The following is a 25,584-nucleotide window of genomic DNA, read 5'->3' as shown; positions in this document are numbered from 1 at the left end:
ATGAGAAGTCTTGGATGTAGCTTATGTTTTCCTTTTAGAACAATGAATTTTCCAAGGACAGCAGAAAAAGACTAGCTTTATCCTAGCAGACAGGCGCAGTCCAGCAAGCTGATCAGCTTTGTAGCTCCAACTTTCCCTTTTCCTAAGCCAACGATGTTGGCCTCAGTCTTCCCATCTGTAGCTCAGAAAGAGATGAACTTTAAAGTCTTCCAAGACCCTTTCGATTCCATGGTGTTTGAGAGGGAGCCTGGCCAGGGATTCTGAGCAAGAGTATCCCAGCCTGAACTTAGCCGCTTGGCCCGCCCAGGCCCTCAATTCTCATAAAAGCCGGCCCTGCTAAGGCCCCGCCCTTCCCACACAGGCCCCGCCCCACAGGTCCCCAGCCCCTCCCGCCAGGTTGCACCCTCGACCCCGCCCCCGGGGTGTGCGTCCACCGGAAGTTCCGCGCACGGGCCTCTCACTTCCGCTCGGCAGGTGACAGCCGTGGAGCTTGGAGCGGCCGGCTGCTGCGACGCACCGGAGGAGAGTGAGGCGGAGGCTGCGGACATTTTGCTGCTGAAGCGAGCCGAGCCGCGGCACCCGGAGCCGTTTGGATTTGTGGGTGAGGAAAAAGGCAGCCCGGCAAGATAGGAAAACAAACAAACCCGAAGGGGTCCGAGGTGGGGGGGGGGGGGGCTGCGAGGTCAGAGGTCACGGAGAGGACGCAGCGCTGGAGGGTTGCGAGCCGCGAGAGGGCGAAGGTGAAAGGCCTGCGTGCTCATTCATTCCCGACGGCTTGGCGGCCCGGCGTCAAGCCGCCCGTCATCTCAGGTCCGCAGTCCGGTTCGGAGAGACTCCTGCACTTAGGCCTCCACTGCGCCCTGCTTGTCCCTTCCCACTCCTCGGCCAACCTCAGGCCTCCTCGTTCAGGGTCTTATCTCTTAGCCGCCGCCCCCCAAAACGGGGCAAACATCTAGAAATGGCCTTCTGCCGCCCGCCCCTCGTCCTTTGGATCCTCAGGGACACGTTGACGGAATGGGGACACTTGTCTTAGTTCTAACACAAGAATGTCTTGTCACTGGTTGGTTCTCCAGCCCTTCCTGACTTCGAACCTCTGTGCTAAGCACTTTGTGTACTGAGCTCACAGCGGCCTCTGTAAGATAGCTACTGTTGCTTTCCCCCTCTCACTCGCGAGGACCCCGAGGCACGGGAGGTTAAATCACACACGAAAGGTCATTCGAGTAGTAGAGGCAAAATCAGGCTTCCTATGTAGGTCTCCAGAGACCTTCAGAGCTCCCGGAGAAAGGCACCTGGAGCTGGCTTGGAGTCTAGGAGTGACTTGATATATTGTCGCCAATATATTGTTTGGGTTGGTGTCAGGATGCAGCCTTCTCGCCTGTCGTCTGGTCCGATGATTAGGAGGAGCGGTTGATACACTTTCATTAGGAGGCTGTTCGGGCGGGCGCAGGTTGTTGCTGTCAGTGTTTTGGCTCTCAGGGCAAGAGTCTGAAGGTCTTCCTGCCTATTGGGAACTGTAAACCCCATGGGCTATTCTTGAAACTGATATCCAGAAATCCCCTTCATCCCGTTTGCACTTTATTCCTTTTGCAGTAAAGAGGGGGAACAACGGGACCCCTTGGGGGATCTTTTGGTCCTAGGTTCTAGGGGAACAGGCCCACAGGACGGGCTTTGGCCTGTCATGGTGCCTGGGATGACTGGTCTGCCTGGGAGATGGGAAGGAGACTTGGTGCCTGAGCATCTTTTCCTTTGGAGACATTTTGTTGCTCCTTCCTTATGCCTTAGTTTCCCTGACAGGAACACAAGAGAGACTTACTATCTTCCTACTTCCTCTTGAGTGCAAGAAACTGTAATGAGCCTGTGAAAGTTTCCTTGAGCTTTTGGAAAAAGTAGTGAGTAAAAATGTTACATTAATTGCCTTTTTTTTTTTGCCAGTCTCACTCCGTCCCAGTCTGGCCAGGATATCTCACGTGTCTTGAATTCATAGCAGCCCCTTTGCCTCAGACTCCGAAGTTCTAGGATTGATTACAGAGCTGAACCACCACACCCGGCTAGCTCTTCTGTCTGTCTGTCTGTCTGTCATGAGCTCTGTGATGTTTTTCTAGTCCCACTGAATTCACAGAAACTTAATAGTGTCACCTTATTCCTATCCTTCCAAGGGATAATTGAAGATAAAGCAACGTGTAGGGGCATAAACAGAGGCCTGCACTCTGTCCTGAATGGAGCCCACAAGTCCCTTTGCATCTTAAGAGCTATCAAGAGGGCTTTGCTAGTCCCCAAGAATCAGCCCTTCCGTGTCTCTGTAGAGATCATCTGATGAGTGTGGGTTGACTGGAAGCTTCACACCGGGTAGTCTGAAGGGCTCAGAGGTCCAGAGGAATGAGCACTCTGACTCCCTGCCAGTCAGCTCCTGGCTCTAGCCCCAGGTCAGCAGCTTCCCAGTTGTGTGACCTGGATAACTCAACTTCAGCTGGGTTTCTATCCTAATAAAATATGTAGATAAAGTGGTAGAGCACTTCCCCAGCGTTTGCAAGGCTGGTTTCTATTCCAAGCACCAAGAAAAATAAGGGTTTTGGGGAGACGTGGTGGTCCATGCCTGCAACCCCAGCCAGCACTCATGAAGCTGGGCTGGGAGGAGGCCTGCATGATCTGCATGGTAAGTACCAGCCATGGCTACATAAAAAGACCTTGTCTCAGAATAGTCCTAAAGAAAACACTGCTGAGCCACCGCCAGTGTCTAAGGTGTTGGGTGAGGATATCTTGCAGAACATATTACTGTCGACCCTGAGCCATGGTACCTGCTGGGTCCTGTGTCTGAGGAAGGCTGTCTGCCCTGTGAGGTTCCTTACTGCTTCCTTCTCCAACTAGACCTTTAAATACTAAGGACCTCTCCCGCTCTTCTCACTTCTCTTCCTAAAAGTAGTTGAGAACAGTTTGTTGCGGGTCCAGCTGGGGCTGGGTTGGACTTTCATCTTCTGCATGTCTGACTGCACACTTCCCCCCACCCTGGCACCCGAGCCTGCAGTGCTGACAGGAAGCAGGCATGGTTTGCTTAGGCTGTATAGCTGATGCGCTTCAGATGGCTGAGGGGAACTTGTCCCTTGAAGGCACTTCTGTTTCTCAACAGGTCTTTTTTCCTAAGATATGCTGCTGAGATTATCACAACCAGAAGAGCTAGCTTGGTGCTGGTGCTGCTGCTGCTGCTGCTGCTGCTGCTTCTTCTTCTTCTTCTGATATTTATCACTTTACAGAGAGGAAAAAATACTCTAGGGAGAAAATTGGAGAAATTAAAAAAAAACAAACTATTCACGAGGTTTGGTGGCGCATGACTTTATTTTAATTCCAGCATTTGGGAGGCAGAGGCAAGCCCATCTGTGAGCTTGCAACTACAGAGTAAGTTCTAGGACAGTCAGGGCTGCACAGAGAAACCCTCCTTGGAACTCTTGTCAGTGGTCCCTCCTTGCCCTCAGCTGGAACTGACTTTAGTGTAGCATCCAAGCCCTTCTAGACTTAGCTTCTACCTGGCTCTCCATCTTCAGCTTCTCACTCTACTCTTTGACCTTCCAGTCGCACTCAGATGTGCCACCTTTGCAAGCCGCACCTGTGCTTGTCTTCGCTCTGTGCTCTTCTGTCTGTGCACAGCCCACACTTGCTGCTCTTGCCTGGGCTCCTTTGCTGGACTGCCGCCTGGGGAGGTCTGCGTTGGCTGCTCCTCTAGGGTCCTGTGGCAGTGATCACAGTGAATGTAGTTGTCTGCTTACTTGGCTACCTTCTTAGTAAAGATCTCTTAGTCCTTTGCAAGCACTTGCCTGAACTGTATGTGTCCAGCATCTTGTGAGGCACATGGCAATGTCGGATATGTGTCTGGGGAAAGATCAAACGAATGACTATTCCGTTGCGTTGTGAGGGCTCCAGGTGATGTTCTGTGCATCCTCATGCCATCCCAGCGGGATAGGGAAAGTGTGACTGTTAGAGGGACTTATGTGCTTCAAGCTTCCATTGCTGTTCCCCATTAGCAGCATGCCTGAGCAGAGTCTGGTGGGCAGGGAGATGGCAGACCTCCATTAGTGTTGGCTGAAGTTTGGATTCCACATGTGTTGACCAGTTTTAGCTTTGTCAACCTCTAGTTCTAGGATGGATCCTGTTAGCTAGTGGGGCCAGAGGCTTGGCTGTGGCTCCAGATTTGAAGCTCCCTTGTGTCTTCAACCTCTAATAGGATGGTCTCTAAAGATGGGAGGACCCTTCTATTTAAGGGTTGGTATAGCTGGTAGACTACTGAAGTTCAGAGTCCATTACCTAGGATACCATAGTCACTGATCGCCCCCAGGTTCCGATCTGGTCCTCTTAGTGCACCCTAAGATGACAGATAGAGTTGGTAGAGGACAATAGAATGGGGGAATCATACTTCAAAATCTTTTACATTCTCTGTGTGTGTGCCACTGGGCACCTGTGCATGGCAAATGACAACTCCCAGGACCTGGCTCTCTCCTGCCGTGGGAGCTCAGGGCCAGAGATCACACCCAGATTGTCAGGCTAAGCAACAAATGCCTCTGCCCACGGGGCTCTCTCACCAGCTCTGATTTGTTTTATTTGTTAGTACTGGGGGATAAACCTCGACCTTATACACACCAGGAAAGTAGACCACCTCTTACCTATATTCCCAGTCTTCAAAAGCTTTTTTAAAAAGTTATGTTGGGCTGGAGAGATGGCTCAGTGGCTAAGAGCACCGACTGCTCTTCCGAAGGTCCGAAGTTCAAATCCCAGCAACCGCAATGTGGCTCACAACCATCCGTAATAAGATCTGATGCCCTCTTCTGGTGCATCTGAAGACAGCTACACTGTACTTAGATATAATAATAAATAAAGCTTTTAAAAAAATAAAAATAAAAAAGTTATGTGGTGGCTACCTGCATATATGTGTGTGTGAGTTTGGTGCTCTTGGAGACCGGAGTAGACCAACAGGGCCCCTGGGACTAGAGTTACAAACAGTTGTAAGCATTATGTGGGTATTGGGAACTGAACCTGGGTCCTCTGCAAGAGCAGCAGATGCCTTTAATCTCTCCCAGACCCCTTAAGAACCTTTAATTACATCTATTTATTTATTTTTGTGTAGGCTCAGGGACACTGTTGCCATGGCCAGTGAGAATCAGAAAACAACTTTTGGGAGTGGGTTCTCTTCTGCCACCATCAGGGCCCCATTCAGGGCTCAAATCAGGCTGCCGGACAAATACTGTTCCCACTGAGCCATGTCACTGAGCCTATCCTCAGAAGCTTTAGAGACAGTGCTTTGGTGTTTGGTTTAAGGACTTCCCCAGCTATGTTATATACAGGAGTAGATTTGGGCAGCATATACTTTTAGCCACACCCTGATTGCTTTTTGGTCTTAAGCTCTTTGAGGTAGAAAGACAGTTTTTGTGTCACTAGTTGTTGGGTCTGCTTCCATCTTCTTTATGTTGAACAGTTGAAGTGCTTGGTGTTACGATTCTGACAACAGAGACTTCCTAAGTCTAGCATTCATTCATTCATTCATTCATTCACTCAATCAGTGTTTATTGAGACCCACTAGAGTCTGGCACTGGAATGTACCAGTAAGTCAACAAGCCAGACTTAGTTTCTGCCATAGTGTTGCTTTCTCTTGGGGGAGAGACAAAGCAGAAGTAGAAAACAAATGCCATAATACAAAACTAATAGGGTGTGAGGAAAACAGAAGACATAGCAGCCAGAGCCCGTTAAAAAGGACACCGAGCATCTTAAGATGCACGTGTGTACCTGTCAGGATTCCACTGCAGCAGGGTAAAGCCCACACTCTTTCAGTGATGGCAGACTGTTCTTCTGACACTCAGTGCCCAGTCCCATTCAGTGTGTCCTCATTGCCCATCCATCCTCTCTCCTCAGACACCAGGCACGCTCCCACCTGTGCTCTGCTGGTGGGCCTGGTACCCGGGACCTCATGCTTGTTGAGCTTCTGCTCTGTTACTGAGCCCCATGCCTAACCCTTAGCTGTTCCTTGGTCTGGCTGTGGTTTTCCAAATATGCTTCACCTGGAGGCCTTCGGTGGCCACTAGTTAAGTTTCAGCCTCCTTTCCTCCTGCTCTGTGCTTGCTGGCCTCCTTTCCTGCCTTTTTCTGACACTCCAGAAGAGGGCGCCAGATCTCGTTATGGATGGTTGTTAGCCACCATGTGGTTGCTGGGATTTGAACTCTTGACCTTTGGAAGAGCAGTCGGGTGCTCTTAACCACTGAGCCATCTCACCAGCCCCTCCTCCCTTTTTCTTTTCTTTTCTTTTCTTTTCTTTTCTTTTCTTTTCTTTTCTTTTCTTTTCTCTTCTCTTCTCTTCTCTTCTCTTCTCTTCTTTTCTTTTCTTCCTTCCTTCCTTTTTTCTTTTTCTTTTTTCTTTTTTTGCCAGCTCTGTCTTTTGTTGTTTTGTTTTTGTTTTAATCTTAATCTTGCTTGTCTGCAAAGATTTCTCTTTCCTTCAGTGCACATAAAACGGCTTCCAGGTCATGGTAGGGGCTTAGTGAATGTGTGCACATGGATAGAAATCCTGGAGAGTAGCATATAAATACCTTCTTAAGTAGTAGATGCAGGGAATGTGTCTTAAAGTGATGTCAGCTAAGCTGAGATTTGAAGGATAATTTGGAGCAGCCATACTAGGGCAGGAGAGGATAATCCTGGTAGGATCAGCAAGTACAGAGACACTAAGGGCCTGATGGTGCTTTCCTTGCGGCCATGGCATGGTGCTCCACCTCTTAGGATATGTTCACTCTGAGCCTGCAGGAGCAGGTTATGGCCTGCCTCACTGAAGAAAGGGCCTGGACATGCCTCTCCTCCAATTTTTTATTGTCTTAGTTACTTTTCAACTACTGTGAAGAGACACCATGACCAGGGCAATTTATGAAAGGAAGCATTTAGTCTGGGGACTCAGCATTCCAAAGGGTTAGAGTCTATGACCATCATGGTAGGGAGCATGGCAGAAGGCTTGAGCAGTAGCTGAGAACTCACATCTGATCCTCAAGCACGAAGAAGAGAGAGAGAGAGAGAGAGAGAGAGAGAGAGAGAGAGAGAGAGCGCGCGTGAGCTGGTTGGAAATGGTGTGGCTTTTGAAACCTCAAAGCCTACCCCACTAACACCTCCTCTAACAAAGCCATACCTCCTAATAGTTCCCAAATAGTTCCACCAACTAGAGACTAAGTATTCAAACATCTAAGCCTATACACTGAAACTACCACAAGTATGTATTTTTAATTAATGTTTTGTGATCCTGAGGATGGATGGAACCTCTGGCTCGTGCATGCTAGTCGAATGCTTTCGCACTGAGCTCTCCTCTCAGCCCATTTCCCCCATCTGAGATGTTGCCACCTGGTCATCTCCTCTGTGCTATTTTTTTCTCTCTGATCTGTATGTTTAACCTTCCTCTTACTGGCTGTGAAATGAGCTTGGTGGTCTGGCATTTTCCATTTCACAATAGTCAATAGTAGTTTGAGACTGGTTTACAAAACATGAAATTCTCTAAGAGTTGAGCATTAGTTATCAATGTGTGCTGAGCACTTGTTTGCTTGATGCAAGAGGTAGGAACACAGTACTGAGCTAATCTAAGTCCTGGTTCTCATGAAATCTGCATTGTGGAAGAAGAAATAGATGCTATAAGTACTGTTTATAATACGTTAATACTTCAAAAGAAGAAAACAGGACAGAGGGTTAGACAGTGTTGGGGATTGAAGAGGTACACTGCTTTAGATAAAGCAGCCAGCTAGGCATAATAGCACAGCCCTGTAACCCAGCCCTGAGGCAGAAAGGCCATGACTCCAAGGCTGTCCTGGGCCACTAGTGAGTCCTAGGCCAGCCTGAGCTAAATAAGAAGACATTGTCTAAAAACAGTCGCAGGAAGATATGTATGGTGATGTACACCGTTGATCCCACAACTCCGAGTACCTGGGAGGCAGAACTCTGTGAGTTTAAGGCTAGCCTGGTCTACTAGCAAGTTCTAGGCCAGCCAAGGCTATGTTTTGAGACCCTGACTAAAAAGCATTAATAATAAAAGAACTAACATAGGGCTGACAAGATAGTTCAGTGGATAAAGGCACTTGCCACCATGCCTGACAATCTGAATTTGATTCTGCTGGCACTCCACATGGTAGAAGGAGAGAACCAATTTCAAATTTCTCCAAGATGTCCCCTGATCTACATATGTATACTGTATGTGTGTGTGAGAGAGTGAGAGCTATGAAATCAAGTGGTCAGAGAAGCCTTAAGAAGAAGGTAACAGCTAGGTATGGTGTCTTTAATCCCAGCACTTGGGAGGCAGAATCCTCTGAGCTTAAGGCCAGCCTGGTCTATATTGCAAGCTCCAGAATAGCCAGGACTACATAGAAAGACCTTGTCTTTATAAAAAACAAGGTGATGTCTGAGCCAAGACTCAGAAGATCCAAGACATGAAGCTATCCAGAGAAAAGGTCTTCCTAGCAAAGTAGACAGATTGTAGATTAGAAAAGAAGCCTGGGCTGAAGAGGTGCCTCAGTGGTTAAGAATGGATCTTGAAGAGGACCTAGGTTGTTCAATTCCTAGATATGGGGTATGGGAGCAGACGTGATGAAGTGTAACAAATGTTAATTGTTGTTTTGGAGGATTACTGATGAATAATAAGCTCACCCTTTCTAGCTCTTTCTGAACTCTAGCTGCCTGGTTCATCTTAGCTGTTGTGGCTCAGACTCCTCTCCAGTCTCACTGATTCAACCTGGCTTTTCTTAGCTTCTCACTAAATTGCTCTGCTTGGCCTCACACTAGCTCTGGCAATTTGTTTTAATTTTCTGACTCCTTCTTACTCTGGCTTCAGCTGCTTCTGCTGACCTGCACTGAACTGCAGGAACTCACGAAGAACTCACTGCACTGGTTCTCAGCTTCTCCACTCCTGAGGGTTGTGCATATCCTATCTCTGACTCATTCTGTTAAATCTTTCTCTCATTCATCACTTTGTCTGCCTCTCAATTAGACACTTTCAAACATGGCTGCTTCCTTCTACAAACTAACCGTACCTTCATTGTTTGGGATTAAAGGTCTGTCTGTATTCCAGCCAGAGAGATTAAACATGTGGCACTCCAGCCAGATCACACAGACCTAAGTCTTTGGATTGATCCCATGCTGGATCGACTATATTGTATTTAAATTCCTCTACAGTCAAGAAACTGAGGTTTTGATCCAGGAGCCTGCTACAGACGGTGTTGGTAGAAAGTGGATGATGAAAACTGCAGGGTAGCAGGGTTTGGGGAGGAAAAGCTGCTAGAGGTTAGTTGTGATCTTGTGCAGTTTGAGCCCCTGCTATAGAGGCCTTTGAATGGAGCTGTCGTCAGTTAGGAGGCTTGGCTAATTGAGCTGGGAGGTGCAGGGAGAGTGGGCCAGAGGTAGTGAGTGTGCATTGTCAGAGTGTGGGTGAGATCTCCAGAGGTGACATAGTGTGGATGGAGAAGGGAGAGGACTGGGCATGGGCCGCTCAGCTCTCCTGTGGAAGGAGAGGAAGGGGCAAAGCAAAGGAGAAGGCACGGCCAGCAGCATTGGAGGAGAAAGCAGAGTGTGAGTTCCTGGCATGCAAGGGAAGAAAATGTCTGGGAGGTGGCGTTCCTGGGCAGTGGCAGATGCCACTTGATATTTGACAAGACTTTTGTGTCTTCTGCTGGCAGAGGCCACCACACTGGCCTCCAAGGCCATCCCTGAGCCTGTACTTCCTTCTCTAAGCTCCTTTGCTCATCTCTTCTCCCAAGTCTTTGTTTTGTCTTGCAGTGTAGCACAGCCCAAGGCTCAAACTCCATCCCTCTTGACTCTACTTCCCAAGTGCACGTGTCACCATATTTGGCTTAGTGGTGGTTTTTTAAAGGAAAATAATTGCCCTTGTCACTTAACTTCTTAATCCATGGGCTTCTTTGTGTCTGGGCCCTTGTTTTAAGTGGATTACCATAACAGTGAAATGAGTTGGAGCCTGCTTCTAGCAGCACTGGCAGCTCCGCTGTTCTCAGGTCCCTGCCTTGTTACACTGGAATGTGTTGAGTGAGTATTCTCCCTGTCACCCATCTTTCCATAGCTGCCCAGACTTCCCTTCACCTTAGAGAACTTCTCTGATGCTCCACCCATCTCAGGGCTCCCCTCGGAGCTTTGGTCACAATTTTTCTGAAGGGCAGGATCACTCTCCTGTCTTATGCCATTCTATCTTTGGCCTACTTTATACAACTCGCACATGGGCATAGTCCCAGGCCTGCAGTGGATGGCACTATATACTGTGCCTGCTGAATGGGTGGCTACAATTCTCTAGAAAGTGGGTGGGAGAGCAGAGATTGTAATAAGCCTTGTTTCTCTGGTTTCTTTCTTATTTTAATTATCATGAATATTGTCCCAAAGACATTCTTACTAATTTGTTTGTTTTGTTTTATTTTGTTTTTATTATTTAGTTTTCTTTTCTTTTTTTTTTTTTTTAAAGATTTATTTATTTATTTATTATATGTAAGTACACTGTAGCTGTCTTCAGATACTCCAGAAGAGGGCATCAGATTTCGTTATGGATGGTTGTGAGCCACCATGTGATTGCTGGGATTTGAACTCGGGACCTTCGGAAGAGCAGTCGGCACTCTTAACCACTGAGCCATCTCGCCAGCCCTAGTTTTATTTTCTAAAACAGAGTCTCTCTATGTAGCTCTGGCTATCTGTAACTCAGAGATCCACCTGCCTCTGCCTCCTAAGTGCTGGGCTCGAAGGCGTGTCCACCACCTGCCTGGTAGGGTTGTTTGTTTGTTTTGTTGTAATCCAGAGGATGAGGCTCTGTTGGTAAATTACTGGGAAACTGACCCCTGACTCTGAAGTGAGGCTCTTGAGGCTCACTGCTGACGAAGGACTTGCATGTGGTACTTTTCTACCTTTGGGTCCTTTTCATTTTGAAGCTTTTAATTACTACGAGCCTCCAGAGATGGCTTTGATTAATCAGTTCTCATCTAAATCCCAAGAGACTCACAGCTTGGCAAGCTTATCCAGACAGGCTTTTACTAGCCATGTCACCAAACCTGCTGTCCCTGCTGTTTCAGTAGGTGGGGCCGAAAGTTGCCTGCTATTCACATCTGAGGAACGCTGCTGGCATATGTGGCAGCTTGTATCCTGTACCCTTTAGTCTGACCTATATTCAGTTCTACCAGGGCTTCATTCAGAGAAAAGTATTTGCCTCCCTAGACTGAGTGGGACATGTGACCTCCTCATAAGACAGTGTAAGAGGGTGTTGGCTTTATTGCTTTCTAGCTGTGTGACTCCAAACAAACGCCTTAACCTCTCTTGGCCTCAGTTTTCCTTATCTGTGAACCTGTGCTATTGATAAAATCTTCACAGATGTTATGAAGATGTAATTTTTTTTTCTCCTTCCCTTTCCCCTTCTTGCTCTGGCCCTACTTGCTCTGGGTCCTGCTCCGGCCCATAGGTTCTTTATTTGTTTCTCATTATGGATGGTTGTGAGCCATCATGTGGTTGCTGGGATTTGAACTCATGGCCTCCGGAAGAGCACCGACTGCTCTTAACCGCTGAGCCATCTCACCAGCCCGAAGATGGAACTTTTTTTTTTTCGAGACAGGGTTTCTCTGTGTAGCCCTGGCTGTCCTGGAACTCACTCTGTAGACCAGGCTGGCCTCAAACTCAGAAATCCACCTGCCTCTACCTCCCAAGTGCTGGGATTAAAGACGTGTGCCAGCATGCCTGGCTGGAACTTTTAATTAATACTTTTGTTATATAGTGTGTGGAAGTCAGGACAACTTACAGGGTTTTTTCTCTCTCTCCACCACATGGGTCCTGGGAGCCAACTCAGTTCACCAGACTTGTGGCAGGCACCTTTATCAGCTGAGCCATCTTTACCCCATGAGAACTAAATTTAAAATTCAGTGTGGGGTCTGGCCCACAATGTGTGTCTGTTTGTCATACTTCTGTAAGCACTGTCTTTGTTCTGCATTTCATGCCAAGCCTGAAGAACATGGAACATTTTCTCATAGTTGGCCAGGCTGACTTAAAGAGCCTGTTTGTATGAGTCTGGAGACCACGTTGTCTCAGAGAGACAGTCTGAAGTGCTTTGTCTGCTGACGACTCACCTTTTGGTCTTGGGGTTAGCCTTCCCTGTTTCCCTGTCCTTAAAATGGGTGTTCGTGCTCACCTGGGAGGAGCCATTTCCTTTTTAAAGACTGTAGCTCCTGGGTAGAGTTTGCTTTGTAGGTATGACACTGGATTCAGTCACCAACACCACTAGAAACACTGAGTAAGATGAAAGGTTGTCAAATGGGGAGAAGTGCCTGGAATCTTGCTCAGCCTCACAGGGGAGGGTCACAGTTAGGCAGGGGACATTGGTGTGATAAGCCAGTCTCTGTCCTTGAGACAGCTGAAAGAGCTGAGCACACTCCAGCTCTTCTGTCTTAGGTAAGGGAGAAGCAGCAACGCCACTCTAGCCCTCCATTGTGTGTATTTCCGTGTGTGCTGGATGAGTGTGTAGATACAGTCACATGTCTGTAGAGGCCAGAGGTCAACTTGGAGGTATTGTTCCTTGGGCATTAGCCACCTGGATCTTTGAGAGTTTCTCACTGGCCTGGAAATCATTAACTTTTGCCTGGTCAGTAAGCTCCAGGGGTCCACCTGGTGGTCACAAGTGCAGCACCAGCTTTCTTCCCTGAGCTCTGGAGAACTCAGGTCTTCATGATTGCTTGGCAAGCACTTTACCAGCTGGGCTTTCTTCTTGGTTAAAGAATGCCCCTTTTCATTCCCTCTCTTTCTTAGCCTTTTCCCTTTCTTTCCTTTTTCTGAGACAGGGTCTCCCTAGGGAATCCAGACTGACCCGGAATCCATGATCCTTGTTCTTCAGCCTCCCGAGAACTAGGATTGCAGGTATGGACCTCTGTGTCTGTTCTGACTTACTCCTGATTGCCCTTGAGATCCATCTATCCATGTGGCAGGTTTCTGAGCAGCTGTTGTCAGGAAAGGATGGAACAGTTACAGCTCCAGCAGAGACCTTCAGGGGTCAGTTTTCCCTGCCTATGTATATCTATATCCATGCATTCAGAAGTGGTGCTGCACCTGAGTCAGACCTTAAGTTGTTCTCATCTGTCTGTCTGTCTTGCTAATCAGCTTCCTTATCAACTCATCATGTGCCCTCAGTGTTCAGTGCATATACTTGCATGCCACCCTCAAAGCTTCTCAGTGCAGAGATTGCATGGCTGGGAAGGAAGAAAGGCCTCACTGGCCAGTGTCTGCCCTTGTGGACAATGGAGCACTTTCCTCCTCAGAGTGCTATGGTCTTCCTTCCTCCTGAAGACTTAATCACCCGAGCACGGTGGTGTATACCTGCAATCCTGTCCGCCAGCTGAGGCAAAAGAATCATGAGTTTGAGGCTAGCCTGACTTACATAATGGAGTTCTATTTCTTAGTTGCTTTTCTTTTTCTTTCTTTTTTTAAAGATCTATGTATGTATTTCATGTCTGTGAGTACACTGTCACTGTCTTCACACACACCAGAAGAGGGCATCGGATCCCCATAACAGATGGTTGTGAGCCACCATGTATGTGGTTGCTGGGAGTTGAACTCAGGACCTCTAGAAGAGCAATCAGTGCTCTTAACCACTGAGCCATCTCTCCAGCCCTCTTAGTTACTTTTCTATTGCTGTGATAAATACCGTGACCAGAAGGAGCTTGGGAAGGAAAGGTTTTATTTCAGTTTACAGTGCCACACTCTAGCCCAGTGTGAAGGAAGTCAGGGCGGAAGCTGAAGCAGAAGCCACAGAGGCGTGCTGCTTACTGGCTCATTACTCAGCATGCTTTCTTCTACACCCAAGACCACCACCCAGAGTGAGGTGGGCCCTCCCCAACACAATCACTAATAAGATGGCCTACAGACTTGTCTACAGACAATCTGGGGAAGCCATTTTCTCAAGCCCATCTCTTCTTAGATATACTTAAATTTGTGTCAAGTTGACAAAAACAAAACAAAGCATCAGGATAGCTTGTCTCAAGAATTCAGACAGGGCCTGTGAGGTGTAAAGGCCCTTGCCACCAAGCCTCATGAACTGATTGAGTTCCTAGAGTCCACATGGTGGAGGGGGAGAGCCAGCTCCTGCAAGTCGTCCTCTTGTTGCATGCACATTCCCCGGGACAGACCCTAAATCAATGGGAAAACCCTTCATAAGGTTGACTGGCTCTGCCTGCTTGCATGCTGAACTTTCCCCTCTTCTGTCCCCTTAGGAAGAAAGATGTCTCATGCATTTACAGTGATCCCATTCTGCTTCCTATTGTTTGACACCAGAAGAACATCTATTGGTGGGGAAATTGATTGAGTGGCAAACCAGAACATCTGAAATGTGGTTATCTGACTGGTTTTCAAACTCTGCATTGACCAGTGGGCCGCCTGGGCCTGGGTGAGGAGGGAGACCAGGGGCTTAGTTGGATGAGTCAGGATCTGCCCCAGCTTCCTTCTGTCATCCAAGTTCCACCTTCACCTGTTGTACAGATGGAAAATAAATGTGAGGCCAGAGTCAGGAGATTTACTAACTGTTTGTAGTAAAGCCAGACTCTGGCAGCCAGCTTGGCATTGGTTCAGCCTTGCTGTATCTGTTGAAGGTTAACTACAAAGCCTTCTGTTCCTGGTCCCTGGTGCTTGTCACAGAGTTGGATTTGTTGTGAGCCCTTGGTTTGGTAGCTTCCTTGGGAACCTGCCTTTTCTTTTTCTTTTTCTTTTTCTTGTTTTTTAAGATTTATTTATTTATTATATGTAAGTACACTGTAGCTGTCTTCAGACGCTCCAGAAGAGGGAGTCTGATCTCGTTACAGATGATTGTGAGCCACCATGTGGTTGCTGGGATTTGAACTCAGGACCTTCGGAAGAGCAGTCACTGCTCTTGACCACTGAGCCATCTCTCCAGCCCGGGAACCTGCCTTTTCATTCATTGAGCTGGCCAGCATTTGGTGAGCTCCTGGAATGTGCCAGGCACTGGGTTGACTATGTTAAACAGAACAGATCTCAAATTAGAGAAATGAAGAAGGCTCTGGAGAAGTTGGAGTCAGGAGCGATCTACTGTCATGAGGCCTGTGTCCCTCTTACTGTAGAGGTAGGTAGCTGTGTGGGGTAGGAGAGTTAAAGCTGAGGCTGCGGACTGAGCATGTTGTTGGAACCAGTGTTAGGGTAAATGTACCAACCATAAATCTCAGCTGCTTTATGTTAGAATAGGTGCTTTGTACACACAGCACAGTTTCCAAGTTATAGAATAGGGTAAAAGAAGAGTCCGTCTCATCCCATCCCTTAGTCACCCAGCCTCCTTTCTGGAAGGAACCACTGATAAATCTTAAAGACAGTGGATGTGCTTGGAAACCTGAAAGATACTCACATGTTTCTATAGCAACCCTGGCATGCCTTTCTATTGACTGTCTCTGATAGTTATGACGAAAGCATGCTGAACTGGAGCGACGTCTTGGTGGGTAAGAGCACTGGCTGATCTCCCAGCCACCTGTAACTCCAGTTCCAGGGAATCCCATGCCCTTCCCTGTCTCCTGCAGACACCAGGCATACACAAGGTACACATACATACATGTAGGCATACACATAAGACCTTTAAAAAAGCATGTATAGCTGGAGATAGAGGAACATTCTTTTAATCCCAGCACTCAGAAAGCAGAGCCAGGTGGAATTTACAGTTTTGAAAGCTACTGCCACACTAAGAGTTGTAGAAGACAATTAATTTAGACTCTTGTTGACATCACATAAGGGTCCTTATCTCCTACATTTGTACCAGCATAGCATCTTATCAGACTTTTGGGTCTTCATCAGTCCAGTATCTGATCAATGGCGTTTGATTGTAATTCCAGTTTCCATCTCTTATATTATGACTAGGTATGAATGTCTTATATTTGGTAAACTGTCTACATACCTGTGTCTCCATTCTTCTCTTTGTATTGGTGGGTTTTGTTTGTTTTGTGACAAGGTCTTGTTATGTAGCCTAGGCTGGCCCCAAACTCACCATCTGTTTCCCAAGGATTGGGTACCCCATGTGCCACCGACGTACTTGCCTCAGGTACGATGGATTTTGCCATGTTATGGAAATGAGTTTGCCTTTGTTGTCAATGTCATGACAGTTATTGTGAGTTTAAAATTTGCCTCTTTTTGTTTTTATTTTGTTTTGGTCATACAGGAAAACTGATTGTTTATAACTGGACCTTTAAGGCTAGCTTTTATGCCACACAGAAAGGCTCCCCCCCCCGCCCCCCCCCGCCCCCCCCGAATTTTAATCCAGTCAACATTTTCCTCTCCAACACTGGCTCTTATTGTTTTTTTTTTTTTTTTTCTATTATTGTTTGTTTTTTCCTGGACAGGGTTTCCCTGTGTCCCTGTGTAGCCCTGGCTGTCTGGAACTCCCTGTGTAGACCAGGCTGGCTGGGAAAGGTGTGGGCTACCACCACCTGGCTTTTCCTTACTTTTTTTTCCCAATATAGTTCATTCATAGATGTCAGAGAACAAACTACGGGTTTGCCTTTTCCCTTTTTGGGGTTCAGGGATGGAACTAAGTTTGTCAAACTTGGTCACAAGTACATTTATCTGATCGAGCCGTCTTACCGACGTAAAATAGTCATCTCCTCTTTCCTTTCTTTCTTCCTTTTCTTTTCTCTTCTTCCATTCATTCGGTTTTTTGTTTATGATAGGGTCTTTGTAGCCCTGACATTAATTTGCTTTGTAGACCAGGCTCCCAGACTGCCCTCAAGCTCAAAGAGATCCTCTTGCCTTTGCCTCCCAAATGCTGTGATTAAAGGTATCTGCCACCTCATCCAATTAAGACATTGTTTTTAATGTTTGTGTAATTCACAGCAAGTGGCATGCTCAGCTCTTAGCTATACAGTGTGCTGGGATATGCATCAGGACACCGATAATCTTCATCACCCGCAGGGAGCTTCCAGCCCCACTGTGGCCAGTGTCCTCTGACCTGGCCAATACCACCATAACATAGAGCTGCATTTCTACTCTACAGCTTTATCCATATGACATCCCATGATGCTTAAGGAACTTGTATTTATTCTGTTTGGTTGATTGTGTTTTGTTTGGAAACAAAATAGGGACCAGAATAATGACTCGGGAGTTAAAGACCCTGCTGCCAAGCTTGATAAACCCGAGTTCTCTCTCTGGGACCCACACAGTGGGAGGAGAGGATCTAATTATGCAAGTTGTCCCCTGACTTCCACCCCATGTTGGAACATGGTGTGTACCCACACACAGTAAGTGCAACGTGAGAAAAAACGGCAATGAAGTTAACTGACTTTAGTACAGCAGTCTAGTGTTTCCTTTAGAAAGTTAGTACTGTAGGAGTTAGAGAGATGGCTCAGTAGCTAAGAACACATTGCTTTTGCAGAGGGCCTGGGTTTGATACTTAGTACCCACAGGGTGGTTTGTAACCATCCATAACTCTAGTTCCAAGGGATTCAGGGTACCAGACACACACATGTGCACATAGATATATACGTACAGGCAAAACGCTCATACACATAAAATAAATTTTTTTTTTTTTTTTTTGGTTTTTCGAGACAGGGTTTCTCTGTATAGCCCTGGCTGTCCTGGAACTCACTTTGTAGACCAGGCTGGCCTCGAACTCAGAAATCCGCCTGCCTCTGCCTCCCGAGTGCTGGGATTAAAGGCGTGCGCCACCACGCCCGGCTATAAAATAAAATTTAAAAAATTTAAAATTACTATCAGGCTGTGGAGATGCTTCAGTGGGTAAAGCTCTTGCTACACTAGTAGGAGAATCTGAGTTCAGATCCTAGGATGTGATGTGATATATGTGTCTGTCATCCCAACACTCAGACAGGACACTCCCTGAAAACACATGGGCCATTGTGCCTGCAGTACACCACAGGAAATAAAAGATCATGTCTCAAACAAAATATCAGGCAGGAATTGGTACTTAGTGTGGCCCTCTGACCCCCATACATGTGCTGAGATGTGAGTGTGCCTGAACTCACATGCGAACACATACATTTTTTATTTTAAAGTTGTTATTAATAAGAACTGGAGGAATGGCTCAGCAGTTAAGTACTTGTTGCTGTTGCAGAGGACCTGGGTTCAATTCCTGGTACCCCACCTGATGGCTCATAACCATCCATAACACCAGTTTCAGGGGATTTGATCTCTTTAGGCATTAGGCACACATGCGGTATACACACATACATATACACATCAAATAAATAAATCTGAAAATTTAAAAACAAAGTTATTATCAGCCAGGCATAGCAGCATACACCTTTAATCCCAGGACTCAGAAAGTAGAGGCAGTCCTACCAGGACTACATAGTTCTCACACACACACACACACCATGTAACTATTAACAATTTTGAGTCTTTGGAGAAAAACTCACTTAAAATTTTCTTATAGATTTAAATTCATTTTATTAATTTAAAACAGATAGTTTATATTTCTTGTTTTAAAATCTGAATTTAGGGGGTTGGAGAGATGGTGTGTCTGAAGAGGGTGACAGTGTACTCACATACATAAAATAAATAAATCTTTTTAAAAATTTAGATTTAGGTAAGTTATATGAAGACAAAATATTTGAAAAGTGTTGAGGACTTTCTTAAGCCCAATCCTAACTTTATTTGTTTGTGTGTGCACACACATGCTATATAGTGTGTGTGGATGTGGGTGTGGGTGTGGGTGGTCAGTCCTTCCATCTACCTTTCCATGGGTCCTGCTGATGAGACTGAGGTTGCCTTTATCCACTGAGCCGTCTCGCTGGCCCAGCTAGGAGAGCTTTTATGGGTGGATTTTTGAGGGGTGTCTTCTTCCCTTTGACTTAGGTTCCAGTTCTTGACCCCCATCTGTAGCCAGTGTGTCGGTGTCCTCAGCAAGGGCTGCTTAGTTATTTTGCAGAACTTAAGGGAAACTGCTGCTTTCCAGCTTTTATGTGTTTGGTTTGAGTCTTAAAAAGTGAGGTGAGTGCTGTGGAGATGGCCTGACAGGGAAGACCGTTGCTGCCAAGCCCAGAGGCCTGAGCTCTGTCTCTGGAACCCACACAAGAACAAGAAAGAAAGAAATACATAATGCTGATTTTTTTAAGTGAAGTTAATAGGATTTGCTGTATTACCCGTGTGGCATCAGGAGTCTTGGGATCGCATGCTTGAGGTGGGACAAGGGCAGTGACTCCTGAAGGGCAACCCAGTTATTCCAGGAGTGCCCCCACCTCAAAGTATTTCTTGGCTTGTAAATGCTAAAATTGAGGGGATCTCAGCCCCAAATTCAGCCTCTTTCCACCAGAATGGTTTCTACTGCCAAATTCCTACCTTGTTTGTTTACCAGTTTGACATAAAGACTTGCTGTGTAGACCTCAACCTCATGGCAATCCTCCTACTTCTATTTCCTGAACTATAGTATTGTGGGTGTGAACTACCACACCCAATTTAACTACTTTTGAAAATCGTCCCTGCCACTCACAAAGATAGAATCTAAACCTTTATACTTTTTCTTGCCTGAATTGGCTACTTAAACCTTTCAGTGTGCTTCATGTACTGGATCAGGTGCGTCAGAGGACAGGGTCTTACACCTTTGGCCTCATGTGAGAGGAATGTGCTGCAGGCCACAGCTGCCTGGGAGCTGCTTTCCTAGGCCTCTGCAAGGGAAAGTGCCTTCAGGGCTGAACAGAGAATACAAGGTCTCCCCTGTACTCACCTGGCACTGGTGTGAGGAAGCTCACTAAGGAGCAGACACAGGGAAAGCACCCTATAGCAGATCTTTAAACTGTGGGTGCTGGCTTTCACAGTGGGATGAGGGTGTCTTTATTTTTAGCCTGGGCATTTGGGTAACTTTCCAAATCATTTTCACTTTTCCTTGTATCCCTTTCCTTCTTTCGTTTCTGGACACGATCAGCTTCTTTGGAACACAGTCTGTATCATCTGTCCCACTGGGCCTTCTGCAGAGGATTCTGCAAAATAGATACTGCAGAAATTAGCATATCAGGGTCAGCTCAAATTTGTGGGCAGTTGTTATACTATGAAAAAAGATGTGTCAAAAGCTCAGCTGCAAAACTATGTTGGTTTGACAGACTGACCCTGAACTTCTGTGCTCAAGTAGTCCTTGCATCGGTCTTCTAAGGAGCTGGAGTATAGATTATACCATTTTCTTTTTCTTTTTCTTTTTTTTCTATTTATCTATCATCCATCTACCTACCTACCTGCTTACCTACAAAAAGAGAAGCCTTCCTGTCCTTTTCTTCTCCTGGTCAGCTACATGTAACATCAAATCTATCCCTGGCGGGTTTTGTCCTGGGAATTAGGGCTTCTAGATAATAATGCTGTGCCTACAGAGGAAGGAAAGTCCCTGATGGCCTCCTGCAGAGGGAAACCCAGTCGCCCAAAGTTGGACATCAGAGGTGGTTCCCTCCCTCCATTTTTATTTTTAATAGGTTGTTTGCTTGTTGCTTTTAGTAGCAATAAGACGATCTTCTTATGTTCGGTGCTCTCATCCTTTCTCGCCTCCCAAGTGCTAGGGCTGCATTGTGTACCTCCATGCCTAGTTAGTTCCTTCTAGGGTTAATGCTGGAGGGGTTTAGATATTACATTCTGTGGCTTTCTGGGCCTTAGTCATTCTCTTAGACTCAGCAAGGAACATGGGCTCTCCTGTTTTGGACCCTTTGGGCAGTTATGCTCTCAAATCTGACTTTTTAAACCGTGTATCCCTTTATGACAGTAGAAAGCCCATTATCTTTTCCACCTCATTATCAGCATTCTGAAAAAAGTGGCTGTGCGAGTTTGCACAAGAACATGTAAGTAAGTCACCACTGACAGTGCGTGCACAGCAGTACATGACTGAGCTGTCAGGAAACGAGGGCCCTGGGGTGCAGTGGCCCTTTTATGTTTCTTTGAAAAACTGTCAATTAAAAGCTTTTTTTAAAATTTTTATTAGATTTTTCTTTATTTACATTTCAAATGTTATCCCCTTTCCTAGTTTCCCCTCCAAAAATCCCCTATCTTCTCCCCTCACCCCCTGTGCCCCAACCTAGCCACTCCGCTTCCTGGCCCTGGCATTCCCCTATACTGGGGCATAGAACCTTCACAAGACCAAGGGCCTCTCCTCCCATTGATGACTGACTACAGAGCACAGAGTCCCCAGTGAAGGAGCTAGAGAAAGTACCCACGGAGCTGAAGGGGTCTGCAACCCCATAGGAGAAAACAATATGAACTAACCAGTATCCCCAGAGCTCCCTGGGACTAAACCACCAATTAGAAAAAACACATGGTGGGACTCATGGCTCTAGCTGCATATGTAAAAGCTGGTCTTATGTAGAACTCTGATGGTGGACCATGCCAGCTGTGAGGCAAGCCTGTATGCCCCTCCCCTTATGGGTTGTTTCCAGCCCTGGCTTATGCTGTGGGGACCAGCAAAGCAGAGGCTACACTGTAGCACTTGGATCTTTTCTGAAGAGACATATAAGGTTTACATCATTAGATCCAGCATCTCTTCTGCTATTTCCTGCAGCCCCAGTGTGAAAGAGCCTTCATTCTTTTTGAACTTTGCAAAAGAAAAGTAGAATCATGTCTTTTTTTCTTTACTGTGCTAATGAAGCCTCTCTTTTTTTATTTTATGGCAGTGGCTCTCAACCCTTCTCATGCTGCAGCCCTTTAATACAGTTCCTCCAGGTGTGTTGACTCCCAGCTATAAAATTATTTTTGTTGCTACTTTAACTAATTTTGCTGCTGTTCTGAATTGTAATGTAAATATTTGGAGATTTGAAGGGGTTCTCTCACTGAGCCAGGAGCTCCCTGATCCAGTTAGACTGGCTGACTAATGAGTTCTTGGGACTCACCTACTTCCACTTACAGTCATGCAACCCTGCACCTGGCTTTTACATGGGAGCTAGAGATTTGAACTCATGTCCTCACTTCACTGAAGGAACCATCTCCCCAGTTTTTAACTTTATTTTATCGAAAGTCTCGAGGAGGCTGTGTGACCTGCTCAAGTCACAGCTTGAAGGTGGCTGAATGGAATCCTAGTTCTCCCTGAGCTCGAGGTGTATGCTCTCTTGAAGGAATTCTTCCCCATATGAGAGGGAGGACAGGGCTCTGACCATATTTGCATGGCTAGTGCTTTTCCCTGCAGAGCCATCTTGCCTGTGTCCCTCCCACTTCCCTTTACTCTCTTAGCTGCTCATCAAGAGAGCTGTTGAGTACAGAGTAGAGGCTCAGTAAATGCTTGCTACATGATCATGGGAGCCTCAGTACTTTCTCTGACTCCCTGACTTCTACAGTGCTTTGCACTACGAGTTCTGTGCTGGATATTATTTTTAAAAAACTTGACCAGACAGATGTGCGAAGCGCTGTCGTCACAGTGTGCCAGCCTCCAGCCTTTGAGAGATAATAGTCGATGTTTAGAAACTTGATGGGAGTTGTGGGAAGAAGACACCCACCCCACCCCCCATTTCTTGAGATTTATTTATTTAGGGGGCTGGAGAAATGACTCAGCAGTTAAAAACACCAGCTGCTCTTCTGGAGGACCCCAGTTTGATTCTCAGCACTCACATGGTGACTCACAACTATCTGCAATTCCAGTTCCAAGGACCTGATGCCCTCTTGCCTCCACAGGCACCAGGGACTTCTATAGTACACAGATGTACATGTAGGCACAACACTAGCACACACACATACAAATTTTAAATAGTTAAGTATTTGTTTTAGGGATATAAAACATCCCGAGTGAACGCATGTGTCCTTGGAGACAGGAAAAGTGTGTTTGGATCCCGTGTGACTGGAGGTGGTTGTCAGCCGCCATGTGGGTGCTGAGAAACAAATCTGGTGTCCTCTGCAAGAGCATCCAGTGCTCTTAACTGTTGAATCATCTTTCCAGCCCCCTCCCTCACTTCTTAAACTTTTCATTTCTCACGGAAATTTGCATCCCTGAGGTGAGAATGGCCCCTGAGCTTTGGTGAGCTGAGCCCACAGCTGAAGTGGATATTTAGAGCATTCTAAACACAATGAATTCTACAGAGGGCAGGGCTAAGACTGCCTGGCAAGAGATGTGTATTTCTGATCTATGTTTTCATCTATAGTTATCTGTGACTGTGTGCTTACTGATAGTCAGGAAGTTTTTTCCAGTAGTATGGTCATAGATAATGATACTGAAAAAGCCAGATGACCTCAGGCTCCCATTCTGTGGCAGATTCCTAGAAGGAAAAGTGTGTCAAAAGATATTCAAAACACTGATAGATTCTTCAGTTACCCTCCAAAATGAGACCAACCATAATCCAACAGTTCATTTGCCTGTGAAATGAGATAAACAGCTATCTTCCCCTACTTATGTGTTCTGATCCCTCTCATCTTCCCTGTGCATACGCTGACTGAAAATGGACTAGAGCACAGATCCACCCTCTTCTCTGTCTTGCAGAGTCTGGCCACAGATAAAGGACCAAAATGACTGACTCAAAATACTTCACCACAACCAAGAAAGGTACTGTATGTTTCACCACAGACCTGTGTTACATCCCCCAGATCTTGGGGAGAACGGGGAGGGTGGATGGGGTCTGGAGGCAGCATGGAAATTGATGATGTAAAGGCCTAAGTGTTCCTTTTAGAACCCAGGAAAGAACAGTAACACTAGGCATGAGGGGAAGTCTGTGTCTTGTTCCCCATGGCTTAAAAACAGTTAAATATATTCTCTCTCCCTAGAGAAAGTGCACAGCCTGTCAGCAGCCCTGCTCGGGCTTTATTCTTCATGTTGTAGCAGCTGTTTTTACCCTGTTAGTCATTCAACATCCTCATAAGCGTTTCCCAGCAGTCCTCATGACTCAGGATTAAGCCAGTTAAGTTGCTGCAGTGCAGTTTACTAAGCTAGGTTAATGTCTTTGGACAGTTTATTCCTTTTCTGTTTTTAAAGAAATAGTGGAAGATGTTGTGGCTGGCAAGTATGCTTTATCCTCTCTGTCCTGCCCTTCCTTATCTGTCCTTTCTACTGACAAGGGTGAAAGGATCTTAGTTTTCTTTAAAAGTGTGTGTGTGTGTGTGTGTGTACATACATATTTGTGTGTTTGCATGGATGTTTTGCCTGTATGTCTTCACCCATGAAAACTGAAGAGGGTGTTCGATCCTCAGAACAAGAGTCCCAGAGTTGTGAGCCACCTTGTGGCTACTGGGAGCCCAAACCCAGTCCTGAAAATGCTTTTCACCCATAGCTGACTCTCCAGTCTATACTTAACCTTGTTGAATCACTGAGTTGGATCCCAAAGTCTGCCCAGCAGCAGGCATTTTACTTACTAGTCCAGCTGTTGCTTAGTTTGGTCCGACAGCCTTGTCACATGTGCTGGATCTCAGCTTGGGAGGCAGAGGCAGAAAGATCAGAGGTTAAAGGCCATGCTTGGATACATAGCAAGTTCAAGCTTAACCTGGTTTATGGGAAGCCCTGTTCTAGATCCTCTCTGACTATGAGAGAAATTGAGAGATCTGACATCCTGGATCAGTTATTGATTGTTTTTCTTGTTCAAGGCAGTGTTTCTCTGTATAGCCCTGGCTGTCCTGGAACTCATTCTATACTGCCTTGAACTCACAGAGATCTGCTTGCCTCTGCCTCCCAAATGATGGGATAAAAGATGTGTGCCGGCGCTGGTGAGATGGCTCAGTGGGTAAGAGCACCCGACTGCTCTTCCAAAGGTCCGGAGTTCAAATCCCAGCAACCACATGGTGGCTCACACCCATCCGTAACGAGATCTGACTCCCTCTTCTGGACTGTCTGAAGACAGCTACAGTGTACTTACATATAATAAGTAAATAAATCTTTTAAGAAAAAAAAAAAAAAAAAAAAAAGATGTGTGCCACCACTGCCAGGCTTCTGGGTCCATTTTTAAAGTGAGGGACTATACAGAGAAGATTGTAAGTTAGGGAAACTAGGATTACAACTCTGTTGAGACAACAGCACCAATCTGGGGGTATAGTCTTGCAGGTAGAGGGGACTGGTTGCCCTGTGTGGGATTCAGGAACCAGGCATAATGGCTGCTTTGGGGGCCTGTTAGAGAAAGACAGCATCTCAGAAGCAGTCTGCCTGAGCTTACCTCACTGGTGGATTCTTAGGGCAGATGTGACTGACCTCCACCCATCAACACACCCTTTGAGTAAAGCAGTGACATCTCTGTGAAGGAGTACGGACTCAAGGCTGTCACTGCTGCTGGATCCAGGTGCCTCCTGCAGGAGGAAGATGTGTTCCTTCATAAACATGAACCACAGGATCTCCAGAGCTTCCTGGCCCTGTTAAGCAATGTCCTTAGTGAGACCCTGCTCAGGCTTTGCCAGATCATCATTTTCAGGCAACTGTGTTTACTCTGTGTGTGTGTGTGTGTGTGTGTGTGTGTGTGTGTGTGTGTGTGTGTGTGTGAGATCATGATTTAAAAAAAACCGCCGGGCGTGGTGGCGCACGCCTTTAATCCCAGCACTCGGGAGGCAGAGGCAGGCGAATTTCTGAGTTCGAGGCCAGCCTGGTCTACAAAGTGAATGCCAGGACAGCCAGGGCTACACAGAGAAACCCTGTCTCGAAAAACCAAAAAAAAAAAAAAAAAAAACCAAAACCCTCATCATCTTTTTTCT

The 25,584-nt window shown here is 46.4% G+C and overlaps 1 protein-coding gene across 4 annotated transcripts in view; it reads left to right on the top strand.

Moving 5' to 3' along the window:
- The first annotated feature begins 456 nt into the window (after nucleotides 1-456).
- Ap1b1 (adaptor related protein complex 1 subunit beta 1) overlaps nucleotides 457-25,584 on the top strand; it is a 53,831-nt gene continuing 28,703 nt past the window's right edge. For 2 of the 4 annotated variants that reach the window (XM_085829145.1, XM_085829142.1), the window contains exons 1-3: nucleotides 457-601; nucleotides 12,810-12,885; nucleotides 23,399-23,461. In XM_085829145.1, the coding sequence (XP_085685271.1) occupies nucleotides 23,425-23,461 (37 nt within the window). In that variant the 5' untranslated portion in view covers nucleotides 457-601; nucleotides 12,810-12,885; nucleotides 23,399-23,424. Of the gene's footprint in view, nucleotides 602-12,809; nucleotides 12,886-21,608; nucleotides 21,658-23,398; nucleotides 23,462-25,584 lie in introns of all 4 variants that reach the window. The other 2 variants (XM_085829144.1, XM_085829143.1) reach the window with 2 other exon arrangements.

This window comes from Mus caroli, unplaced genomic scaffold (genome assembly GCF_978045245.1).
Source record: "Mus caroli unplaced genomic scaffold, Mus_caroli_1 scaffold_13, whole genome shotgun sequence".
NCBI classification, from domain to species: domain Eukaryota; kingdom Metazoa; phylum Chordata; class Mammalia; order Rodentia; family Muridae; genus Mus; species Mus caroli.
Note: the sequence above shows the minus strand (reverse complement) of the source record. Positions and strands in the feature narration are given on the sequence as shown.